Source organism: Tachyglossus aculeatus, chromosome 9 (genome assembly GCF_015852505.1).
Source record: "Tachyglossus aculeatus isolate mTacAcu1 chromosome 9, mTacAcu1.pri, whole genome shotgun sequence".
NCBI classification, from domain to species: Eukaryota; Metazoa; Chordata; class Mammalia; order Monotremata; family Tachyglossidae; genus Tachyglossus; species Tachyglossus aculeatus.
Window position 1 is genome coordinate 24,020,501 of NC_052074.1, and position 22,167 is coordinate 24,042,667.

The 22,167-nt window shown below is 42.5% G+C and overlaps 1 protein-coding gene across 1 annotated transcript in view; it reads left to right on the forward strand.

Annotated features, from left to right (window-relative positions):
* Positions 1-22,167, forward strand: part of BABAM2 (BRISC and BRCA1 A complex member 2) — a 359,856-nt gene that overhangs the window by 9,065 nt on the left and 328,624 nt on the right. Inside the window, exon 2 of the mRNA XM_038751295.1 lies at positions 1,274-1,419. Within this exon, the coding sequence (XP_038607223.1) occupies positions 1,292-1,419 (128 nt within the window). The 5' untranslated portion in view covers positions 1,274-1,291. The remainder of the gene's footprint in view (positions 1-1,273; positions 1,420-22,167) is intronic.

Genomic DNA, 22,167 nt, shown 5'->3' on the forward strand with positions numbered 1-22,167 from the left:
GTTTTGAAATGATTAGTATGGAATAAAGAGGCACATAGTAAGCGCTTAATACCAGTATTATTATACCATTTCATTAGTCCTTGCCTGACTTTGACGTTTTGAAATGATTAATATGGAATAAACAGGCACATAGTAGCGCTTAATACCAGTATTAGTATACCATTTCATTAGTCCTTGCCTGATTTTGACATTTTGAAATGATTAATATGGAATAAAGAGGCACACAGTAAGCGCTTAATACCAGTATTATACCATTTCATTAGTCCTTGCCTGATTTTGACGTTTTGAAATGATTAATATGGAATAAACAGGCACATAGTAGCGCTTAATACCAGTATTATTACACCATTTCATTAGTCCTTGCCTGATTTTGACGTTTTGAAATGATTAATATGGAATAAAGAGGCACATAGTAAGCGCCTAATACCAGTATTATTATACCATTTCATTAGTCCTTGCCTGATTTTGACGTTTTGAAATGATTAATATGGAATAAAGAGGCACATAGTAAGCGCTTAATACCAGTATTATTACACCATTTCATTAGTCCTTGCCTGATTTTGACGTTTTGAAATGATTAGTATGGAATAAAGAGGCACATAGTAAGTGCTTAATACCAGTATTATTAGACCATTTCATTAGTCCTTGCCTGATTTTGACGTTTTGAAATGATTAATATGGAATAAAGAGGCACATAGTAAGCGCTTAATACCAGTATTATACCATTTCATTAGTCCTTGCCTGATTTTGACGTTTTGAAATGATTAGTATGGAATAAAGAGGCACATAGTAAGCGCTTAATACCAGTATTATTATACCATTTCATTAGTTCTTGCCTGATTTTGACGTTTAGAAATGATTAATATGGAATAAACAGGCACATAGTAAGCGCTTAATACCAGTATTATACCATTTCATTAGTCCTTGCCTGATTTTGACGTTTTGAAATGATTAATATAGAATAAACAGGCACATAGTAAGCGCTTAATACCAGTATTATTAGACCATTTCATTAGTCCTTGCCTGACTCTGACGTTTTGAAATGAGGAATGTGGAATAAACAGGTGCTCTGAAAAGGAATGGTTCTCTGGGTACGGAGTCTTCACTGGGGTAGTTGAACAGGATGGGAATACAAGGTTCCAGTAATAACCTCGGTGAAATAACGTGGGATTAACAAATGAACGGATTATGTCGCGCAGGAATCCAGATACGTTGTAATAGAAAAGAGAAGGGGTGCCGTTTTCGCTCAAAGCTCCTTTGCTCCCATTTGCAGAGCAGCCAGGAAGCCGAAATGTCGCCCGAAGTGGCCTTGAATCGGATTTCTCCGATGCTTTCGCCGTTCATATCCAGCGTGGTCAAGAACGGGAAAGTCGGGTTGGATGCTACGAACTGTTTGAGGATAACAGACCTGAAATCCGGGTATGTATTGGAGCCGATTCCACATTTTCCCTTTAGGCTATTCCTTTAGAGTATGTACTTTACTGCTTTCATGTTTCGTGTTGCCAACTTCTACTTCCCAAGCGCTTAGTACAGTGCTCTGCACACAGTAAGCGCTCAATAAATACGATTGATTGATATGTTTCACTCTATAGAGGGAACAGAAAAGCAATAGGCCGGAGATATTTGTAGATTCAGAACATCTGACTCTTGAGTTCCCCCCTATTTGAGGTTTTTCCAAAGTGTCTTTTTTGGGGGTGGGGGTTTAAACACTTACTCTGTGCTAGGCACTGTACTAAGCACTGGGGTGGATATAAGATAATTGGGTTGGACACAGTCTTAATCAATTGTATTTATTGAGTGCTTACTGTGTGCAGAGCACTGTACTAAGCGCTTAATTTCCGGGCTGCAGTGCTTTCTGGGAGAGCTCCCCCCAACCCCCACTCGGCTGTCTCAGGTATTCTTGTTTCAACTTGGCTTTGTTTCCTATTTTTTACTCTATTTATTTATGTTATTTGTACATATTTATTCTATTTATTTTATTTTGTTAATATGTTTTGTTGTCTGTCTCCCCCTTCTAGGCTGTGAGCCCACTGTTGGGTAGGGACCGTCTCTATATGTTGCCAACTTGGACTTCCCAAGCGCTTAGTACAGTGCTCTGCACACAGTAAGCGCTCAATAAATATGATTGATTGATTGATTTGTACATATTTGTTCTATTTATTTTGTTTTGTTAATATGTTTTGTCGTCTGTCTCCCCCTTCTAGACTGCGAGCCCGCTGTTGGGTAGGGACCATCCCTATGTGTTGCCAACTTGTACTTCCCAAGTGCTTAGTACAGTGCTGTGCACACAGTAAGCACTCAATAAATACAATTGATTGATTGATTGATTTGTACATATTTGTTCTATTTATTTTATTTTGTTAATATGTTTTGTTGTCTGTCTCCCCCTTCTAGACTGCGAGCCCGCTGTTGGGTAGGGACCATCCCTATGTGTTGCCAACTTGTACTTCCCAAGCGCTTAGTACAGTGCTGTGCACACAGTAAGCACTCAATAAATACAATTGATTGATTGATTGATTTGTACATATTTGTTCTATTTATTTTATTTTGTTAATATGTTTTGTTTTGTTGTCTGTCTCCCCCTTCTAGACTGTGAGCCCACTGTTGGGTAGGGACCGTCTCTATGTGTTGCCAACTTGTACTTCCCAAATGCTTAGTATAGTGCTCTGCACACAGTAAGCGCTCAATAAATACGATTGATTGATTGATTTGTACATATTTGTTCTATTTATTTTATTTTGTTAATATGTTTTGTTCTCTGTCTCCCCCTTCTAGACTGTGAGCCCGCTGTTGGGTAGGGACCGTCTCTATGTGTTGCCAACTTGGACTTCCCAAGCGCTTAGTACAGTGCTCTGCACACAGTAAGCGCTCAATAAATATGATTGATTTGTACATATTTGTTCTATTTATTTTATTTTGTTAGTATGTTTTGTTTTGTTGTCTGTCTCCCTCTTCTAGACTGTGAGCCCGCTGTTGGGTTGGGACTGTCTCTATATGTTGCCAACTTGTACTTCCCAAATGCTTAGTACAGTGCTCTGCACACAGTAAGCCCTCAATAAATACCATTGAATGAATGAATGAATGAATCTTGTATCCCATCTGGTGCTTAGAACAGTGCTTGGCACACAGTAAGCACTTAAATGCTATTATTATTATTATTGTTATTGTTATTATTATTATTATTATTATTATCTTGATGAGATCTAAGGTTTGCCATTCTGGAATTGTGTCTACAGATGGCTAACTTATCTTTTTTTCTTAGAGGGTGAAGCGCTGAGGTTTGTCTGTAACCTGTGTCAGCTGAACCTCAAGATAGCACTTTTCAACATGCCTTCGTGACTCACTCCTGCTGGCAAACGATAGATTTCTCTGTCTAGGGCATCTGCCGTGGCATCGCAAACCACCCACCACTACCTGTCGAATTTAATCCCAAGAGTTTTATGTTTCGTTGCTTTTTTTTCCCCGGCCATGCTTTGCATTTCATTCTTGAGCTCGAATATGCATTACTTTTCAAAGATCAAATCAATCAATCGTATTTATTGAGCGCTTACTGTGTGCAGAGCGCTGTACTAAGCGCTTGGGAAGTACAGGTTGGCAACATATAGAGACGATCCCTACCCAACAGTGGGCTCACAGTCTAGAAAGATTATTTGTTTCATTGTTCCTCCTGCTTATGAAATAGAGGCAGCAGTTAAATGAATAATGTCTATAAATTCTTATGATTCCATATATTATCAATCAATCAATTAATTGTATTTATTGAGCGCTTACTGTGTGCAGAGCACTGTACTAAGCGCTTGGGAAGTACAAGTTGGCAACATATAGAGACGGTCCCTACCCAACAGTAGGCTCACAGTCTAGAAAGATTATTTGTTTCATTGTTCCTCCTGCTTATGAAGTAGAGGCAGCAGTTAAATGAATAATGTCCATAGATTCTTATATGATTCCGTATATTATCAATCAATCAATTGTATTTATTGAGCACTTACTGTGTGCAGAGCACTGTACTAAGCGCTTGGGAAGTACAAGTTGGCAACATATAGAGACGGTCCCTACCCAACAGTGGGCTCACAGTCTAGAAAGATTATTTGTTTCATTGTTCCTCCTGCTTATGAAATAGAGGCAGCAGTTAAATGAATAATGTCCATAGATTCTTATATGATTCCGTATATTATCAATCAATCAATCAATTGTATTTATTGAGCGCTTACTGTGTGCAGAGCACTGTACTAAGAGCTTGGGAAGTACAAGTTGGCAACATATAGAGACGGTCCCTACCCAACAGTGGGCTCACAGTCTAGAAAGATTATTTGTTTCATTGGTCCTCCTGCTTATGAAGTAGAGGCAGCAGTTAAATGAATAATGTCCCTAGATTCTTATATGATTCCATATATTATCAATCAATCAATTGTATTTATTGTGTGCAGAGCACTGTACTAAGCGCTTGGGAAGTACAAGTTGGCAACATATAGAGACGGTCCCTACCCAACAGTGGGCTCACAGTCTAGAAAGATTATTTGTTTCATTGTTCCTCCTGCTTATGAAATAGAGGCAGCAGTTAAATGAATAATGTCCATAGATTCTTATATGATTCCATATATTATCAATCAATCAATCAATTGTATTGAGCGCTTACTGTGTGCAGAGCACTGTACTAAGCGCTTGGGAAGTACAAGTTGGCAACATATAGAAACGGTCCCTACCCAACAGTAGGCTCACAGTCTAGAAAGATTATTTGTTTCATTGTTCCTCCTGCTTATGAAGTAGAGGCAGCAGTTAAATGAATAATGTCCATAGATTCTTATATGATTCCATATATTATCAGTCAATCAATCAATTGTATTTATTGAGCGCTTACTGTGTGCAGAGGACTATACTAAGTGCTTGGGAAGTACAAGTCGGCAAAATATAGAGACGGTCCCTACCCAACAGTGGGCTCACAGTCTAGAAAGATTATTTGTTTCATTGTTCCTCTTGCTTATGAAGTAGAGGCAGCAGTTAAATGAATAATGTCCCTAGATTCTTATATGATTCCGTATATTATCAATCAATCAATCAATTGTATTTATTGAGCGCTTACTGTGTGCAGAGGACTGTACTAACTGCTTGGTAAGTACAAGTCGGCAACATATAGAGACGGTCCCTACCCAACAGTGGGCTCACAGTCTAGAAAGATTATTTGTTTCATTGTTCCTCCTGCTTATGAAGTAGAGGCAGCAGTTAAATGAATAATGTCCATAGATTCTTATATGATTCCATATATTATCAGTCAATCAATCAATTGTATTTATTGAGCGCTTACTGTGTGCAGAGGACTGTACTAAGTGCTTGGGAAGTACAAGTCGGCAACATATAGAGACGGTCCCTACCCAACAGTGGGCTCACAGTCTAGAAAGATTATTTGTTTCATTGTTCCTCTTGCTTATGAAGTAGAGGCAGCAGTTAAATGAATAATGTCCCTAGATTCTTATATGATTCCGTATATTATCAATCAATCAATCAATTGTATTTATTGAGCGCTTACTGTGTGCAGAGGACTGTACTAAGTGCTTGGGAAGTACAAGTCGGCAACATATAGAGACGGTCCCTACCCAACAGTGGGCTCACAGTCTAGAAAGATTATTTGTTTCATTGTTCCTCCTGCTTATGAAATAGAGGCAGCAGTTAAATGAATAATGTCCATAGATTCTTATATGATTCTGTATATTATCAATCAATCAATTGTATTTATTGAGCACTTACTGTGTGCAGAGCACTGTACTAAGCGCTTGGGAAGTACAAGTTGGCAACATATAGAGACGGTCCCTACCCAACAGTGGGCTCACAGTCTAGAAAGATTATTTGTTTCATTGTTCCTCCTGCTTATGAAATAGAGGCAGCCGTTAAATGAGTAATGTCCATAGATTCTTATATGATTCCGTATATTATCAATCAATCAATCAATTGTATTTATTGAGCGCTTACTGTGTGCAGAGCACTGTACTAAGAGCTTGGGAAGTACAAGTTGGCAACATATAGAGACGGTCCCTACCCAACAGTGGGCTCACAGTCTAGAAAGATTATTTGTTTCATTGTTCCTCCTGCTTATGAAGTAGAGGCAGCAGTTAAATGAATAATGTCCCTAGATTCTTATATGATTCCATATATTATCAATCAATCAATTGTATTTATTGTGTGCAGAGCACTGTACTAAGCGCTTGGGAAGTACAAGTTGGCAACATATAGAGACGGTCCCTACCCAACAGTGGGCTCACAGTCTAGAAAGATTATTTGTTTCATTGTTCCTCCTGCTTATGAAATAGAGGCAGCAGTTAAATGAATAATGTCCATAGATTCTTATATGATTCCATATATTATCAATCAATTGTATTTATTGAGCACTTACTGTGTGCAGAGCACTGTACTAAGCGCTTGGGAAGTACAAGTTGGCAACATACAGAGACGGTCCCTACCCAACAGTGGGCTCACAGTCTAGAAAGATTATTTGTTTCATTCTTCCTCCTGCTTATGAAGTAGAGGCAGCAGTTAAATGAATAATGTCCGTAGATTCTTATATGATTCCATATATTATCAATCAGTCAATCAATTGTATTTATTGAGCGCTTACTGTGTGCAGAGCACTGTACTAAGCGCTTGGGAAGTACAAGTCGGCAACATATAGAGACGATCCCTACCCAACAGTGGGCTCACAGTCTAGAAAGATTATTTGTTTCATTGTTCCTCCTGCTTATGGAATAGAGGCAGCAGTTAAATGAATAATGTCCATAGATTCTTATATGATTCCATATATTATTCCCTAGATTCATAAGAGAAGCAGCATGGCTCAGTGGAAAGAGCACGGACTCTTTTATGTTGCCAACATGTACTTCCCAAGCGCTTAGTACAGTGCTCTGCACACAGTAAGCGCTCAATAAATATGATTGATTGATTTGGAGTCAGAGGAAATGGGTTCAAATCCCGGCTTCGCCAATTGTCAGCTGTGTGACTTTGGGCAAGTCACTTCACTTCTCTGTGCCTGTTCCCTCATCCCGTAAAATGGGGATGAAGACTGTGAGCCCCCCGTGGGACAACCCGATCATCTTGTAAGGTCCCCAGTGCTTAGAACAGTGCTTTGCCCATAGTAAGTACTTATTAATCGCCATTCTTGGAAAGGTTGCACAGCTGATGTCATTTGGGCCATACCCGTTTCTTTGCTTGTAGGACTTCATGGAGTGATTTCATTCTAACCTTTGGCAGGATGCTCCCACCCTACAAGGGAAGCCAGGGGTTCCTCCCAAACGCACAGATAACCCTTCTTATTAAGGGACTGATTATCCATTTTGTAGATGACCTAAACCTGGCTTTGCTTGCGTGCCTGCCCTTTGGCTGTTTCGTGGCTCATTTAGCACTCTGCAGTGGGAGGATCAGATGAGATAAAAAGGGATGGGTAAACCAGCCAGTTTTCCAACCTATTAACAGCTTTGGCTAAAGGTTCTGTGGGTATGGAGACATTGGCTCAAAGGGAAGTTTGCAAATGGGGTTCCTGACCACCCCTCTCTCCCCCCATGGTACTTTGGAGGATGGTAATGATGGTATTTATGTGTTTACCGTGTGTCAAGCACCGTTCTAAGCGCTGGGGGTAGATAGAAGGCAGTCAGGTTGGACACAGTCTCTGTCCCACGTGGGGTGCTCCATCTTAATCCCCATTTTGCAGGTGAGGTAACTGAGGCACAGAGAGGTGAAGCGACTTGCCCAGCTGACAAGTGATGGAGCCGGGATTAGGACCTAGGCCCTCTGATTCCCAGGCCTGTGATCTTTCCACTAGGTCACAGAGCAGCGTGTGAGGTACAATGATGAGACAGTGGGGTCAGAAAATGGAAGCTCCTGGGGGAGGTGGGACACCAAATAGCAGCAGCAGCAAAGAGAAGCAGTGTGGTGTAATAATAATAATAATAAGGATAGCATTTGTTAAGCGCTTACTACGTGCAGAGCACTGTTCTAAGCGCTGGGGAGGATACAAGGTGATCAGGTTGTCCCACGTGGGGCTCACAGTCTTAATCCCCATTTTACAGGTGAGGCACAGAGAAGTGAAGTGACTTGCCCGAAGTCACACAGCTGACAATTGGTGGAGCCGGGATTTGAACCCATGGCCTCCGACTCCCAAGCCCGGGCTATTTCCACTGAGCCACGCTGCTTCTCTAGTAGTGGATAGAGCTAGCCCAGGCGTCAGAATCCCACCTCTGCCCTTTGTCTGCTGTGTGACCTTGGATAAGTCACCCAACTTCTCCCCCTTTTAGACTGTGAGCCCACTGTTGGGTAGGGACTGTCTCTATGTGTTGCCAACTTGGACTTCCCAAGCGCTTAGTACAGTGCTTTGCACTCAGTAAGCGCTCAATAAATATGATTGATTGATTGGGCCTCAGTTACCAAATCTGTAAAATGAGGATTAAAGCCATGGGCCCCATGTGGGGTGTGGGGACTGTGTCCGATCTGATTAGCTTCTATCTACCCCAGTGCTTAGTACAGAGCCTGGCACATAGTAAGTGCTTAACAAAGACCACAAAAATAATAGGACCAAGGAGAGTGTCCAATGGTCCACGTGAGCTATTTTCGTTTTGTCCCTTCATGTGGCTGCCTGCTCCAAACCTCAACATTTTAAAAGCGTTTTCTGTGAGAGGGACAACATGTAAAGTCTTGGGGCCAGTGACACTCGTAAGGATGAATGAGAGAGGAGACCAAAGAAATCATCTGAGGAAAGAAAAGCCGTTTGTGCCGCTTCCGTTATTGTGCTTGCCTGAATGTAGCTGAGGCTGAAATGACTGGAAGCAGTCAGTGTTCGAAACGTACACCATAGGGGAAATGATAAAATACAGAGGTAGAATCGTAGACAGCAATCCCTTAGGAGAAAGACTCAGATTTCCAGTTGTAAATGAACCGCAGCGTCAGGAGTGACTCAGTGAAAAGTGACGTCTAGGATTTTGTCGTGCGTATTCATCAGCCGCAAATGGGTCTGACCCATTGGCAGCAAATAGCTGAGGACCACAAGGTATCTTCCAATTTAAAAATGTTACGAAGAGAATGAAGATGGGGACATTGGGATTCAGAATTGGGTCCCATTCCCAGTTTTGCCGATGACTCGCTCCGGATTGCGAGTGAGTCACAGAAGGGCTCTGACACTTTTCTTCTTTTCGTGCCTCCTCATTAGTGCCTAACTCACAGAAGTCTTTGTAAGCCTAAGTACTGTCGAGGTGCTTGGTTGAAAGGAACTGTTAAACTCCAGAATATGATTTCTGTTGCACCTTGTGGAGTTATACAGCATTCCCTAGCACTTTATATATTTTTTCTTTTAATGAGACTGTATTGTGGATCATAAAAACAGAGCATGGAGTGGGCTTCTCACGGTCTGTTTCACTTGCCGAGTAGGTGTTGGGGAGATTTCTAGAAAGATGCCCTTTGGTTGCAAGGTGCCACTCTTATTTTGCCTTCTTTTTACAGTAAAAATAATAATAATGGTAGCAGTACTCTAAGTGTGCGCTGTGTGCCAAACACAGGGGTCGACAGAAGATAATCACATTGGGCACAGTCCCTCATCGTGCTCACGTTCTGAGGAAGGATAACAGGCCCCGAATTCCCATTTTACAGATGAGGAAATTGTTATCCTTCCTTAGAATGTGAGCACGATGAGGGACTGTGCCCAGTGTGATTATCTTCTATGGAATTCCCATTTTACAGATGAGGAAATTGAGGCCCTGAAGTGAAGTGACTTGTCCAGGGTCACACAGCAGGCGAATGGCAGAGCCTGGATTAGAACCTAGGTCCCCTGACCCTCTGGCCCGTGCTGATTCCACTAGGCCACACTGCCGTTTGGGGGAACTCATCCTGCACCCGAATAAAAGGTAATAGTAAAGGTGATAAATACGATTGATCGATTGATTAATAGTGTGTGCCATTTTGGGCTGAAATCTTTGGTGTCTTAACTCAAGACCTCTCTGCCTCCTGTGCTTTCTAATTACTCCAAGGATTTGTTTCTTTTTCTCCTCATGATTTTTTTTTTCTCCCCCCAGCAATAAGCATGTGTGTTGTAAAAAGGTGTGGAGGAGATGGAGGGTAATTAACTCTTCTGCAGGAGATCTACACACACACACAGAGCAAATGGAATATTGTTACTTCTTTCAAAGGATAAATGGATGATCAAACTGAGGACCATATTTATAAAATGAAGTGGTTTATGCTTAGTTAAATATTAAGGAACCAGGGATGAATTATTCTGTGGCCTCAGTTCAGCAGGTGTTTGATCTGGGGCATAAACTGGAGGTTATTTCAAAGAGATGAGTATGATGCACTTGGCTGTAAGTTGGAAGCGTTACATTGTCAAATATCAAGTTGCTATGATAAATTCAAAAAAAAAAGCCAGAAAGACCTTTTCTCCCAAAATTATATGCATTTTGGGTGGCGGAGAGAGAGAGGTTACCTCTGCCATCTTTGTTACTGTTTTCATCTGTTGTGTTTTCAAATTTCTAAAGTGTAATGAGCCCGTTGTTGGGTAGGGACCGTCTCTACATGTTGCCAACTTGTACTTCCCAAGCGCTTAGTACAGTGTTCTGCACACAGTAAACGCTCAGTAAATACGATTGAATGAATGAGGGAAAGTTTCTGAGACAGTTTTGTAAATATCCCATTGTCCCGAGGTATTTTTGAAAACAAATTGTTTCCCCCTTTGCATGGATTTTTGCCGACAGCACTATATGTGGTTTTAGTCTTTCCATGATGATGAGCATTTTAGCAGCATGTCAGTGATTTGGGTGGCATTTCAGCTTCTCCTGAACTGTAACTGATGCATTTTCAACTTGTCTCGTGAATGACTGTGCTAGTCATATTAAATCAAGCCTCGTGTAAAATGTTTTTGGCAAACGAAAATATTTACCATTTGCCTTTTCAAGTTTACTCTATTGTTGGGTTTCGGTAGAGTTAGAATTTCCTCAGACTCAGATGGAGATTGTGCCTTATCCAGCACAATTCTCCGGAAACACGATGACGTGGGGGCCTGAGCCTTCCTTCTGCTTTCCCACTACCGTCCTGGGAAAGGACGGGAAGCAGCGTGGCCTAGTGGAAAGAGCATGGGCCTGGGTTCTAATTCTGCCTCTGCCACTTGTCTGCTGTCAGACCTTGGGCAAGCCACCTCTCTGAGCCTCAGTTACCTCATCTTTAGAAGGGGGATTAAGACTGTGAGCCCACGTGAGACGTGGATTATGTCCAACATGATTAGCAGCGTGGCTCAGTGGAAAGAGCCCGGGCTTTGGAGTCAGAGGTCATGGGTTCAAATCCCGGCCCCACCAACTGTCAGCTGTGTGACTTTCGGCAAGTCACTTCACTTCTCTGGGCCTCAGTTACCTCATCTGTAAAATGGGGATTAAAACTGTGAGCCCCCCGTGGGACAAGCTGATCACCTTGTAACCTCCCCAGCGCTTAGAACAGTGCTTTGCACATAGTAAGCACTTAATAGATGCCATCACTGTTATTATTATTAGCTTGTATATACCCCAGTGCTTAGAGAGCACCTGGCACTTATTAAGCACTTAACAAATACTTAAAAAAAAAAAAAGAGAGAGAGAGAGAGGATGCCCCATATGCCTCAGGGACTGTATCCAATCTGGTATCTGTCCCAGTGCCAACACAGTGTAAGCACTTAACAAATATTATTGTTATTGTTAAACTGTAAGCTTTCTGGGTCTCCCCACTCCAGTCCAAACTTCACTCTGCTGCCCGAATCATTTTTCTCCAAAAACGTTCAGGACGGGTCATCCCGCTCCTCAAAAAACTCCAGTGGTTGCCCATCCACTTCCGCATCAAAGTCTCCTCACCATTGGCTTTAAAGTATTCCACCTCGTTGCCCCCTCCTACCTTTCCTCGCTTCTTTCCTTCTGCAGCCCAGCCCACCCCCTTACTGTCTCGCTGTGACTCGATCTTGCCTATCTTGCTGCCGACCCCTAGCCCACGTCCTGCCTCCGATCTGGAATATCCTCCTTCCTCAAATCCAAGAAAAAATCACTCCCCCCACCCCTATCCCCTTCAAAGCCTTATTGAAGGCACGTCTCCTCCAAGAAGCCTTCCTAGACTAAGCCCCACTCATCTCCCACTCTCTTCTGCATCACCTTGACATGTTCTCTTTGCTCTTCCCAGTGCTCTGCACATAGTAAGCGCTCAATAAATACGATTGATTGATTGATTGATTCCCCCCCGCTCCCAGCCCCACAGCACTTATGTACACATCTGTAATTTTATTTGTATTGACGTCTATCTCCCTCTCTCTAGACTGTAAGCTCGTTGTGGACAGCAAATGTTTGTGTATTGCTGTAGTATACTCTTCCAAGCGCTTAACACAGGGCTCCACACACAGTAACTGCTCAATAAATACGATTGAATGAATGAGCGTCTGTTAACTTTGTACTCTCCCAAGTGCTTGGTACAGTGGTCTGCACAGAGAAAAGGCTCAATAAATACCATTGATTTATTTATTATTATTATGTCCCAGGCCTGGATATCCTTGTGATGCTGTAGAATGGAATCCGCTTCAGGATGGGAGGAAAAGGAGATGGATCTAGGCAAATTCTTATTGATCAGCCAACCGTGTTCTGTGTCAACGCCTTTTTTTCTCATCCCAGGAATAAATGGTAGAAGGAGAAGCCATTCCTTCTGCCTCTAGATGAGGGCGGGATTGGATGACTTAAGTCAGATCCCCAATAAGTTGAAATAATAAGGAATTTGAATTCCCAACAAAATTTGATGTAGAACTTATTACTTGGAGCAAAAGGCCATTTTTTCGGGCCTCTAGGGTTTAAGGTTTAAAAAGTTCATACTAGATGATAAGTGTTGTATTTAAATAGCGTAAATTTCCAAAATCCGCATCCAAGATTTTATAAAGGAGAATATTTGATTCAGTTTTCACATGCCTTAGTTTTAGAGAACATTAAGTGCTTGGAGAACAGCATATGGCACGCTACATCAGGCCTCTCCTCGGAAGCCAGAATTTGGAAGATCCGATCCATGCGAAGGAAGGGCTTGGTGGGTATGGTGATGGAAGATGGAGGGCTTGTGCCTTGGTAGGAGTGGAGGAGGCTTTTCAGACTTGGGGAGGAATCTGAGCGGCAAAGGGATACCACCTAGTCACGGCCCTGGAATATAGTTGGGAATATAGCTCCCTTTCCCAACCACCTGAATCTAGTTATTGACTATGATCTAAATTTCCCAACCTATTTGAATAAACAACCCATTTCCCCCCTCCCCTGCTCGCTCGGGTAGTTTGTCATATTTCAACCCCCCTCTGTGTAAGGAAACTCTCCCTGAACTGTTTATTCTTCCCCAATCCAAGACCTTTTCAATTTGAATAAATGAGTTATTACTCATGCAGAGTATTGGCATCAATCTCTTCTTTGCTTTTCAAGATTTCATAGGGTCTGTTTTTTATCCACTGATTTAAAATTTGCTTATTTGGAAGATGTTACTGTACTTATTTAGAGAAGTAGCTTGGCCTAGTGGATAGAGCCCGGGTCTGGGTTCTAATCCCGGCTCTGCCGCTTGCCTGCTTTGCGACCTTGAGCCGATCACTTAACTTCTCTGTGCCTGTTTTACCACATCTGTACAATGGGGACTAAGATCCCCATTGTTTTGTTGTCGTCTCCCCCTTCTAGACTGTGAGCCCACTGTTAGGTAGGGACCGTCTCTATATGTTGCCAACTTGTACTTCCCAAGTGCTTAGTACAGTGCTCGGCACACAGTAAGTGCTCAATAAATACGATTGAATGAATGAATGAGATCGGGAGTCCCATGTGAGACAGGGACTGTATTAATTTGTGTCTATCCCATTGCTTAGTATGGGGCCTGGCACATAGTAAGCACTCCCCTTCTAGACTGTGGGCAGGGATTGTCTCTCTTTGTTGCCGAATTGTACTTTCCAAGCACTTAGTACAGTACTCTGCACACAGTAAGTGCTCAATAAATACGATTGAAGGAATGAATGAACAAATACCATACAATAAAGTGTTGCAATCTTATTGAGGGAATGCAACAGGGATGGTGATTACCCATTCTTTTATATTGTTCTGTCCTAAGCACTTAATGCAGTGTCCTCTGCACACAGTGAGCTCTCAATCAATACCCCTGATTGATTGAAGTCCCTTTTCATCTATTAAATTAAACCACATTTTGGCCTTTGTAATGCTTCAACGTATTGACCGTGGTAAAACATTGAACTGGAAGTGGATAAATGAAGCACCCTGTTGCTTTGAAGCAGCGTGGCTCAGTGGAAAGAGCACGGGCTTTGGAGTCAGAGGTCATGGGTTCGAATCCCGCTCCGCCACATGTCTGCTGTGTGATCTTGGGCAAGTCACTTAACTTCTCTGGGCCTGTTACCTCATCTGTAAAATGGGGATTAAGACTGTTAGCCCCACGTGGGGCAACCTGATCACCCTATATTCTCCCCAGCGCTTAGAACAGTGCTTTGCACATAGTAAGCGCTTAATAAATGCCTATGATTATTATTATTATTTGAAATGACTGGATTTGACATCCTTTTGAAACTTGATAGTTCAGATTGAATTGTCTGTCCCATTCACCTTTCTCCTCTTCTTTGTCATGCACCTGTTGGTTACTGCTATCTTTACCTCATGTCCTTTTTCTCCTTTACACCTTTACCCCCTTTTATGAATCCATGATATTTCTAGCAGTGAAGGCAAGAGGAGGTTGGTTGTGTGTGGAGATAACCCCCAAGAGTCATGGACTAGCAATCAGTGGCAGAGGGAAGTCCTGGAGCCAGCCCTGTTTGAACTTTTCAGTTGCATTTACTGAGTGCTTATTGTGTGCAAGGCACTGTACTAAGGTACAATTCAGCAAAAAGAGAGACAGTTCTTGCCCACAGTGCGCATACAACTTCTGTCAAGTGCTTTCTGCTACGAGTGGTGTTCCCTCTCCTCAACTCCAGTGGCATTAGCGGTAAAGGAGGGAGGAAGGAAGTGTTTCTCTGTCAGGCACATGGGGCTCTTTGAGTTCTGAGTTTCTTTACCATGGGGAATAGATGCCGTGAGAGTGGATGGATGGAAGAGGGGAGAGCCTGTGGGCAGTCGTTTGTATCATGGTTGCGGTTTTGTTTTTGGGTATTCGACTGTAAGCTCCTTATGGGAAGGGAACGTGTCTACCAACTCTACTGCGTTGTAGTCTCTTGAGTGCTTAGTACAGTGCTCTGCACACAGGAAGTGCTCAATAAAGACCGTTGATTGGTACTTAAAGAGCCCCAAAATCTTATGAACATAGCAGAGGAGTAGGCTTAGTCAGGGTGGGTCCCTGGGGTAATTCTTGGCAACCCAGGGGGATGGCTGAGACTGAGGCTGAGGTGGAGAGAGACTGTTTGTGGGGAGGAGGTGGGGGCTGCCTTAACCTGAGCAATCACCAGGTTTTCACCCCAAACCTTTCCCTTGAGGCAAGCTTCTCCCATTGAGCGCTTAGTACAGTGCTCTGCACATAGTAAGCGCTCAATAAATGCGATTGACGATTGAGCAGTGCTCCTGAGGGCAGTTGAGCAGCCCTCTCCTCAGGAGCCCTGAAGTCAGATACTATTTTGGTTACTGTTATGGTTACAGTAATCTTAGTGAATCTTGTTAGTGGAGACGGTAATCTGATTGAATCATTTTTCTTTCTCTTCTATTAAGTTCTTTGGCTCCCCAGCTCTCTGTTAGCTGAACTTCACATTTAAATTCAAATTACGGCCCCCAAAGTTTTTGCGTAATGCTTTCTAATTCAGATCCAGTGGGACTCCTCAAAGGAGAATGTCAACTCCAGGGGTTACCTCCCCCAAACCAAAACACTTTCTTTAGCAATAATGAGTTTTGTTTTTTTTAAAAGTTGGGATTTGGCCATTCTCTGAAGCTTCCTCCAGTTTAGGTCATTCTGGATTTCCCCCCAAATCTAACTAGGGCCCATCCATCTCCCACCGTAGTGCCAGATGTCCCTTCCTCAGTCTCCTCAGAGTGAGTACCCAAGTGCTTAAGGTGAAGTGAGGAGAACTATAGGTTGGTGAGATGAGACTTTAATCAGGAAAGGCCTCCTGGAGGAGGTGAGATTTCAAGAGGGAGCAGTGGTCTGCCAAATTTGTAGGAGGAAGGAGTTCCGGGGAGGACCGCTGAGGAGTTCGGCGGTGGAAGAGGAGAATAACGCAGAGCAGGAAGTATAACAGATGGAGGTAACGATGAAGAAACAGTCCCCTGAATGGAAATCCACAGTATTTCCCTCCTTAGATACCTACCTCCCTGGGCTTCCAGATTAATTTCTACTTATGCCCTCTGTGTGATTAGGCATAAACTCCTTCTGAGCAGTCAGGTCAGTTAAGCAGAATTTTTGCTTAACTGGCCCCATCATTCCCTGATCATGACACCGAAAGGCTTTACCATTTTGGGCTCTGGAAAAGCAGAAAGTGCTGCAGTGAAATTTGCTACCAACCAGGCAGTGCTGAGCACTAATCCTGCCATCTCCCCTGTCCTGAAAAAAACCTGTTCTGTATTCCACCGCACCTTCCAGCTATCGCCCCATCTCCCTCCTCCCTTTCCTGCTCCAACTGCTCCAGCAGGTTGTACATACTCCCTTTCTCCTCTTCCTCTCCTCCTCCTTTCATTCATTATTCATTCATTCAGTAGTACTTTTTTGAGAGCTCACTGTGTTCAGAACACTGTACTAAGCACTTGGGAGAGTACAGTACAACAATAAACAGGCCCATTCCCTTTTCTTGACCCTCTACAGTAAGTTTTCCACTCTCACTGCCCTCCCCTGGCTTCTTTGCCAAATCAAACAGAAGCTACTCTATCCTAGTCCTCCTTGACTGGGTGTTTGACGCTACAAGGCAACTCCTTTCCCCCAGGAAACACTATCTAAACTTGCTCTACGGACACAATTCTCCCCTGGTTCTCCTCCTACCTCTCTGGTCATTTCTTCTCAGCCTCTTTCCCAAGCATTTCGCCTGCCTCTCTTCTGGGCCCCTTTCTCTTTTCATTTTTACTCTCACTCCCTTGGCAAACTCATCTGTGTAGGGAATACTCATCTTCAGATGGCAAAGCCCTGGCCTTTTTAAATAGATGAATTCAGTTCTGTTTAACAACATCTTAACAGTAGAAAGAGCAGTTTCTCCCAATGTCGTCGAGCCGTTTCCGACTTATACCGATTCCATGGACACACTCTCTTCTGTGTAGTTCAGTAGGGCAGGGATGAATTGTATTTACTGGGCACTTACTGTGTGCAGAGCACTGTGCTAAACACCTGGGAGAGTATGATACAATAATAAACAGACACATTTCCTGCCCACAGTGAGCTTAGCTGGGGAGACAGACATCAACATAAATCAATTACAGATATGTACCTAAGTGCTGTGGGACTGGAAGTGGGGGAAGAACAAAGGGAGCAAGTCAGGGACTGAGCAAAGAGAAAAGGGGGAGCTTAGTCTGGGAAGGCCTCTAGGAGATAATAATAATAATAATGGCATTTATTAAGCGCTTACTATGTGCAAAGCACCGTTCTAAGCACTGGGAAGGTTACAAGGTGATCAGGTTGTCCCCCGTGGGGCTCACAGTCTTCATCCCCATTTTACAGATGAGGGAACTGAGGCACAGAGAAGTTAAGTGACTTGCCCAAAGTCACACAGCTGACAATTGGCAGAGTCGGGATTCAAACTCATAACCTCTGACTCCAAACCCCGGGCTCTTATTGAGGAGATGCATCTTCAATAAGGCTTGATGGTGGGGGGAGAAGAGTCGAAAATCCCCAAAAGATAGAAAAATCAATCAGTGCTATTTATTAAGCACTTACTGTGTGCAGAGCACCGTACTAAGCACTTGGGAGAGTACAGTATGAGCTTCCAGTCTAGAGGAGGGGAGACAGACATCAATACAAAGAAATAAAATGACAGATATATCCATAAGTGCTGTGGGGCTGGGTGGGGGGAAGAGCACAGGGAGCAAGTGAGGGGGCTGCAGAAGGGAGTGGGAGATGAGGAAAAGTGGGGCTTAGTCAATCAATGGTATTTATTGAGTGCTTGCTCAATTTATTGAGTGCTTGGGAAAGTACATTGGAGCATCTACCCAACGGTTTTGAACACATGAAACATCCCTTTGTATAGGGGCTATCTGAAGGGCAGGTTGGGCAGGGAATATGTCTGTTGTACTCTTCAAGCACTTAGTACAGTGCTCTGGGCTCAATAAATATGATTGACTGGAGCTCCCTAGTTGTTACGATAACAAATAACACGGTATTTATTTTTCTTCAGACACAGAAGTTTTTCTTTTTTAGACACCGCCTTGCAAGAAAACTCAGCCATCCCAACTTCTAGACGTCAAATATCAGGACAATAGTCATGCTTTGCTTAGGCCACATACTCCCTTAATGAATAGCCTGTGGAGCCCCTGGATTATTTTGGAAGGTGTAGACGTCAAATATCAGAACAATAGTCATGTTTTACTTAGGCCACATACTCCCTTAGTGCATAGCCTGTGGAGCCCCTGGATTATTTTGGAATCATCATTCACAGACTGAGGGGGACTACAGTGGGTCTTCTTTGAAGCTGGGGTGTTGACTGAGGAAGCAACAGGGGAGTAAGTGAAGGAATTTAGCGTGGCTTTGAATCTATGCACCCTATTGTGTGTTTTTTTTTTTTTTAAATAGACGGCAGCTAGAGCTTTATTAGTTCTCTGTTCTGGTAACCAGATGAGACTACTTAATAACTGGTGATGGGCATCTGATTTTTCAAGACATATTTAGAAACTCACGTGAATATGTGAAAACACACTTTAGCCTGCTAGCTTCCTAAAATGTTAATTGGAGAAAAAACCCCACCGTGATTTAAGAAAACTGAAATCTTCAACTGCAATGTACAGGACATGGGGAATACTCATCCTCAGATCAATCAATCAATCAATCGTATTTATTGAGCGCTTACTGTGTGCAGAGCACTGTACTAAGCGCTTGGGAAGTACAAGTCGGCAACATATAGAGACAGTCCCTACCCAACAGTGGGCTCACAGTCTAAAAACAGTGGGCTCACAGTCTAAAATGTGATGGCAGATGGCAAAGCCCTGGCCTTTTTAAATAGATGAATTCAGTTCTGTTTAACATCTTAATAATAATAATGGCATTTGTTAAGCGCTTACTATGTGCAAAGCACTGTTCTAAGCGCAGATAATAATAGCACTTACTATGTGCCAAGCACTGGGGAGGTTACAAGGTGAACAGGTTGTCCCATGGGGGGCTCACAGTCTTAACCCCCATTTTACAGATGAGGTAACTGAGGCACAGAGAAGTGACTTGCCCAAAGTCACACAGCTGACAAGTGGCGGAGCTGGGATTTGAACCCATGACCTCTGACTCCAAAGCCCGGGCTCTTTCCCCTGAGCCAGGCTGCTTAATAGTAGAAAGAGCAGTTTCTTCAAATGTCGTCGAGCCGTTTCCGATTTATACCGATGCCATGGACACACTCTCTTCAAAACGTCCCATTTTCTGTCAAAGTCGTTCTGGCGTGTGTATCCATGGAGTTTTCTTGGTATAAATAGAGAAATGGCTTACCCTCGCCGCCTTCTGTGCAGTAAAAACTCTGAGCCCACTGTTGGGTAGGGACCATCTCTATATGTTGACAACTTGTACTTCCCAAGCGCTTAGTACAGTGCTCTGCACACAGTAAGCGCTCAATAAATGCGATTGAATGAATAAAAACTCTAGTCCCTGCCGTGGTCTTTGATCAGCATTTCGATCACTTGATCGTCCACCTTTGCCTCTTTCCCATCTGCTGTTTGAATCTTTCCCATCTGCAGGTGAATCGACTGTGATGCTTCGGCTTAGATCTTTCCATTAAGGGCAACCCTATATGACATAGCTGTATGCTTTATCAGTGTACCCAAACTCTCCTATCATGAAAAGGCATCGATTCCTAGGAAGAGCACTTAGAGTATAATTTCATAATGTGCAAAAAAGTATTTTCTCATTACCAGGTGGAAATAAAAAACTGGATGCTTGTCTCAGAACTTGAGTTTTTTGCATTGGGGAAGTGGAAATAATTGCTATATCAGTTCATCTCTCTCCATGAAGGACTCAAGAATTTGGGAGAAGCAGAACCCTACATCAATCAATCAATCATATTTAGCGCTTACTGTGTGCAGGGCACTGTGCTAAGCGCTTGGGAAGTATAAGTTGGCAACATATAGAGACGATCCCTACCCAACAGTGGGCTCACAGTCTAGATGTAAATATGAACTGTATTTAGCAGGAAAGGGTCCTCTTGTGCTCATTTTCTGTTGGAATCCTGGTTTTCAAAATCTTTAGTACAGCAATCAGTAAGGGCACAGTCTTCAGAAATATGAAATAATAGGAATGATTACCAGAAATTACAGTTGAAGAAAATAAACAAACGGCTTTAGTAGTTTCTTTACATTTGGATGAGGAGGAAGAGAGCTTTCCCCCAGTTCTGCTCTCGAATTTCATTAGATTTGGAAATAAACACCACATGGTAAAACACATGGGGTAATTTGTGTAATTCAATTGAAGAGTATTCATTTTTGTACAGCTGTGCTTAACTAAGCAGACTACACCTTTTGAAAGAGAATCTGTTTTCAAAATAATAAGTATGGTCTTAAACCTTGGAACCTTTTGTGATCTAGGCAACCTAGGGCACTTGGGGAGTATACAGAGGCATGGTTCTTAATTATTGAAATGTGTCTAGTTTTTTTTGGAAAGGGTGGAGTGAAGTAAAACTAATTACTAATAAAATAATAATAATATTAATAATGTAATGTAATGTAATAATAAAATTAAAAGTGAGACTAAATCTTCATGTAAAAGAAGTTTTGGATAGCATTAGAAATTGCGACATAAGGACGATGAACACACAGTGCTTTTTTCCCTGCCTTCTGGCCCACCATCCCAAGGGAGAAGGCCTGTCCTGTGGGAATGGGGCAAGCACAAGCAATACCTTCTCTACTGCTTAGAACTTTGGGATTGCTTAGCTCAAGAATGTATATATGTTTGTATGTATTTATTACTCTATTTTATTTGTACGTATTCTATTTATTTTATTTTGTTACTATATTTTGTTTTGTTCTCCGTCTCCCCCTTCTAGACTGTGAGCCCACTGTTGGGTAGGGACCGTCTCTGTACGTTGCCAACTTGTACTTCCCAAGCGCTTAGTACAGTGCTCTTCACACAGTAAGCGCTCAATAAATACGATTGAATGAATGAATGAATGAATGAAAGAATGGCCCTGACCGGAGAAGTGAGAAACTCAAAGACTAGTTTCTTGCAGCAGTTATGTGTATCTACTGCTTTCCCCATCCTGGGGTTATTGAGTTGTTTCCTTTACTGATTTTTTTTTTAATTTTTTATGCCCAATTATTGCTCTCTGTATGTCGGTCCTCCCCATTCTTTTTCAATTGAGTCCCCCGGGGATCAGAGACCTCATCTGATTCAGTAGTCTTGTTGGACCGTGTCCAACCTGATTATCTTGTATCTACCTCAGCGTTTAGTACAGTGGATGGCACACAGTAAGGGCTTAACAAGTACCATTTTTGTTATTCTATCTTTTCTCATACCTAAATACAGTAGTTTGCCCAAAGTAAGCACTTAACATATGTCAGAAATAATGTCTTGGGGCTGAATTAGTGAATTCTTGAGTGTCTGTGGTTTAGGATGGATAATGTACATCCACAAGTAATTAAAATCATTTATCAACCTTTAGTTTTAATCTTTTCCACTACCAAACTTTTCATCACCGCTATGATGAACAAGTAGTAGTAGTAAAGTTGATTTGATTTGGGAGAGAAACAAGAAGGCTAGTTAGGTAATAATAATAATAGCAATAATAATTGTGGCATTTGATAAGTGCTTTCTAAGTGCCATGAACTGTTATAAGCACTGGGGTAAATACAGGCTTATCAGGTTGGACACAGTCCCTGTCCCACGTGGGGCTCACAGTCTCAATCCCCATTTTACAGATGAGGGAACTGAGGTCCAGAGAAGTTAAGTGGCTTGCCCAAGGTCACACAGCAGACACACGACCGAGCTGGGATTAGAACCCAGATCCTTCCGACTCTGTTCATTAGGCCACACTGCAGTCAATCCCTGCATAACTGACAGTTGGCTCCAGATGTTTACTCAAATAGCAAACAATAA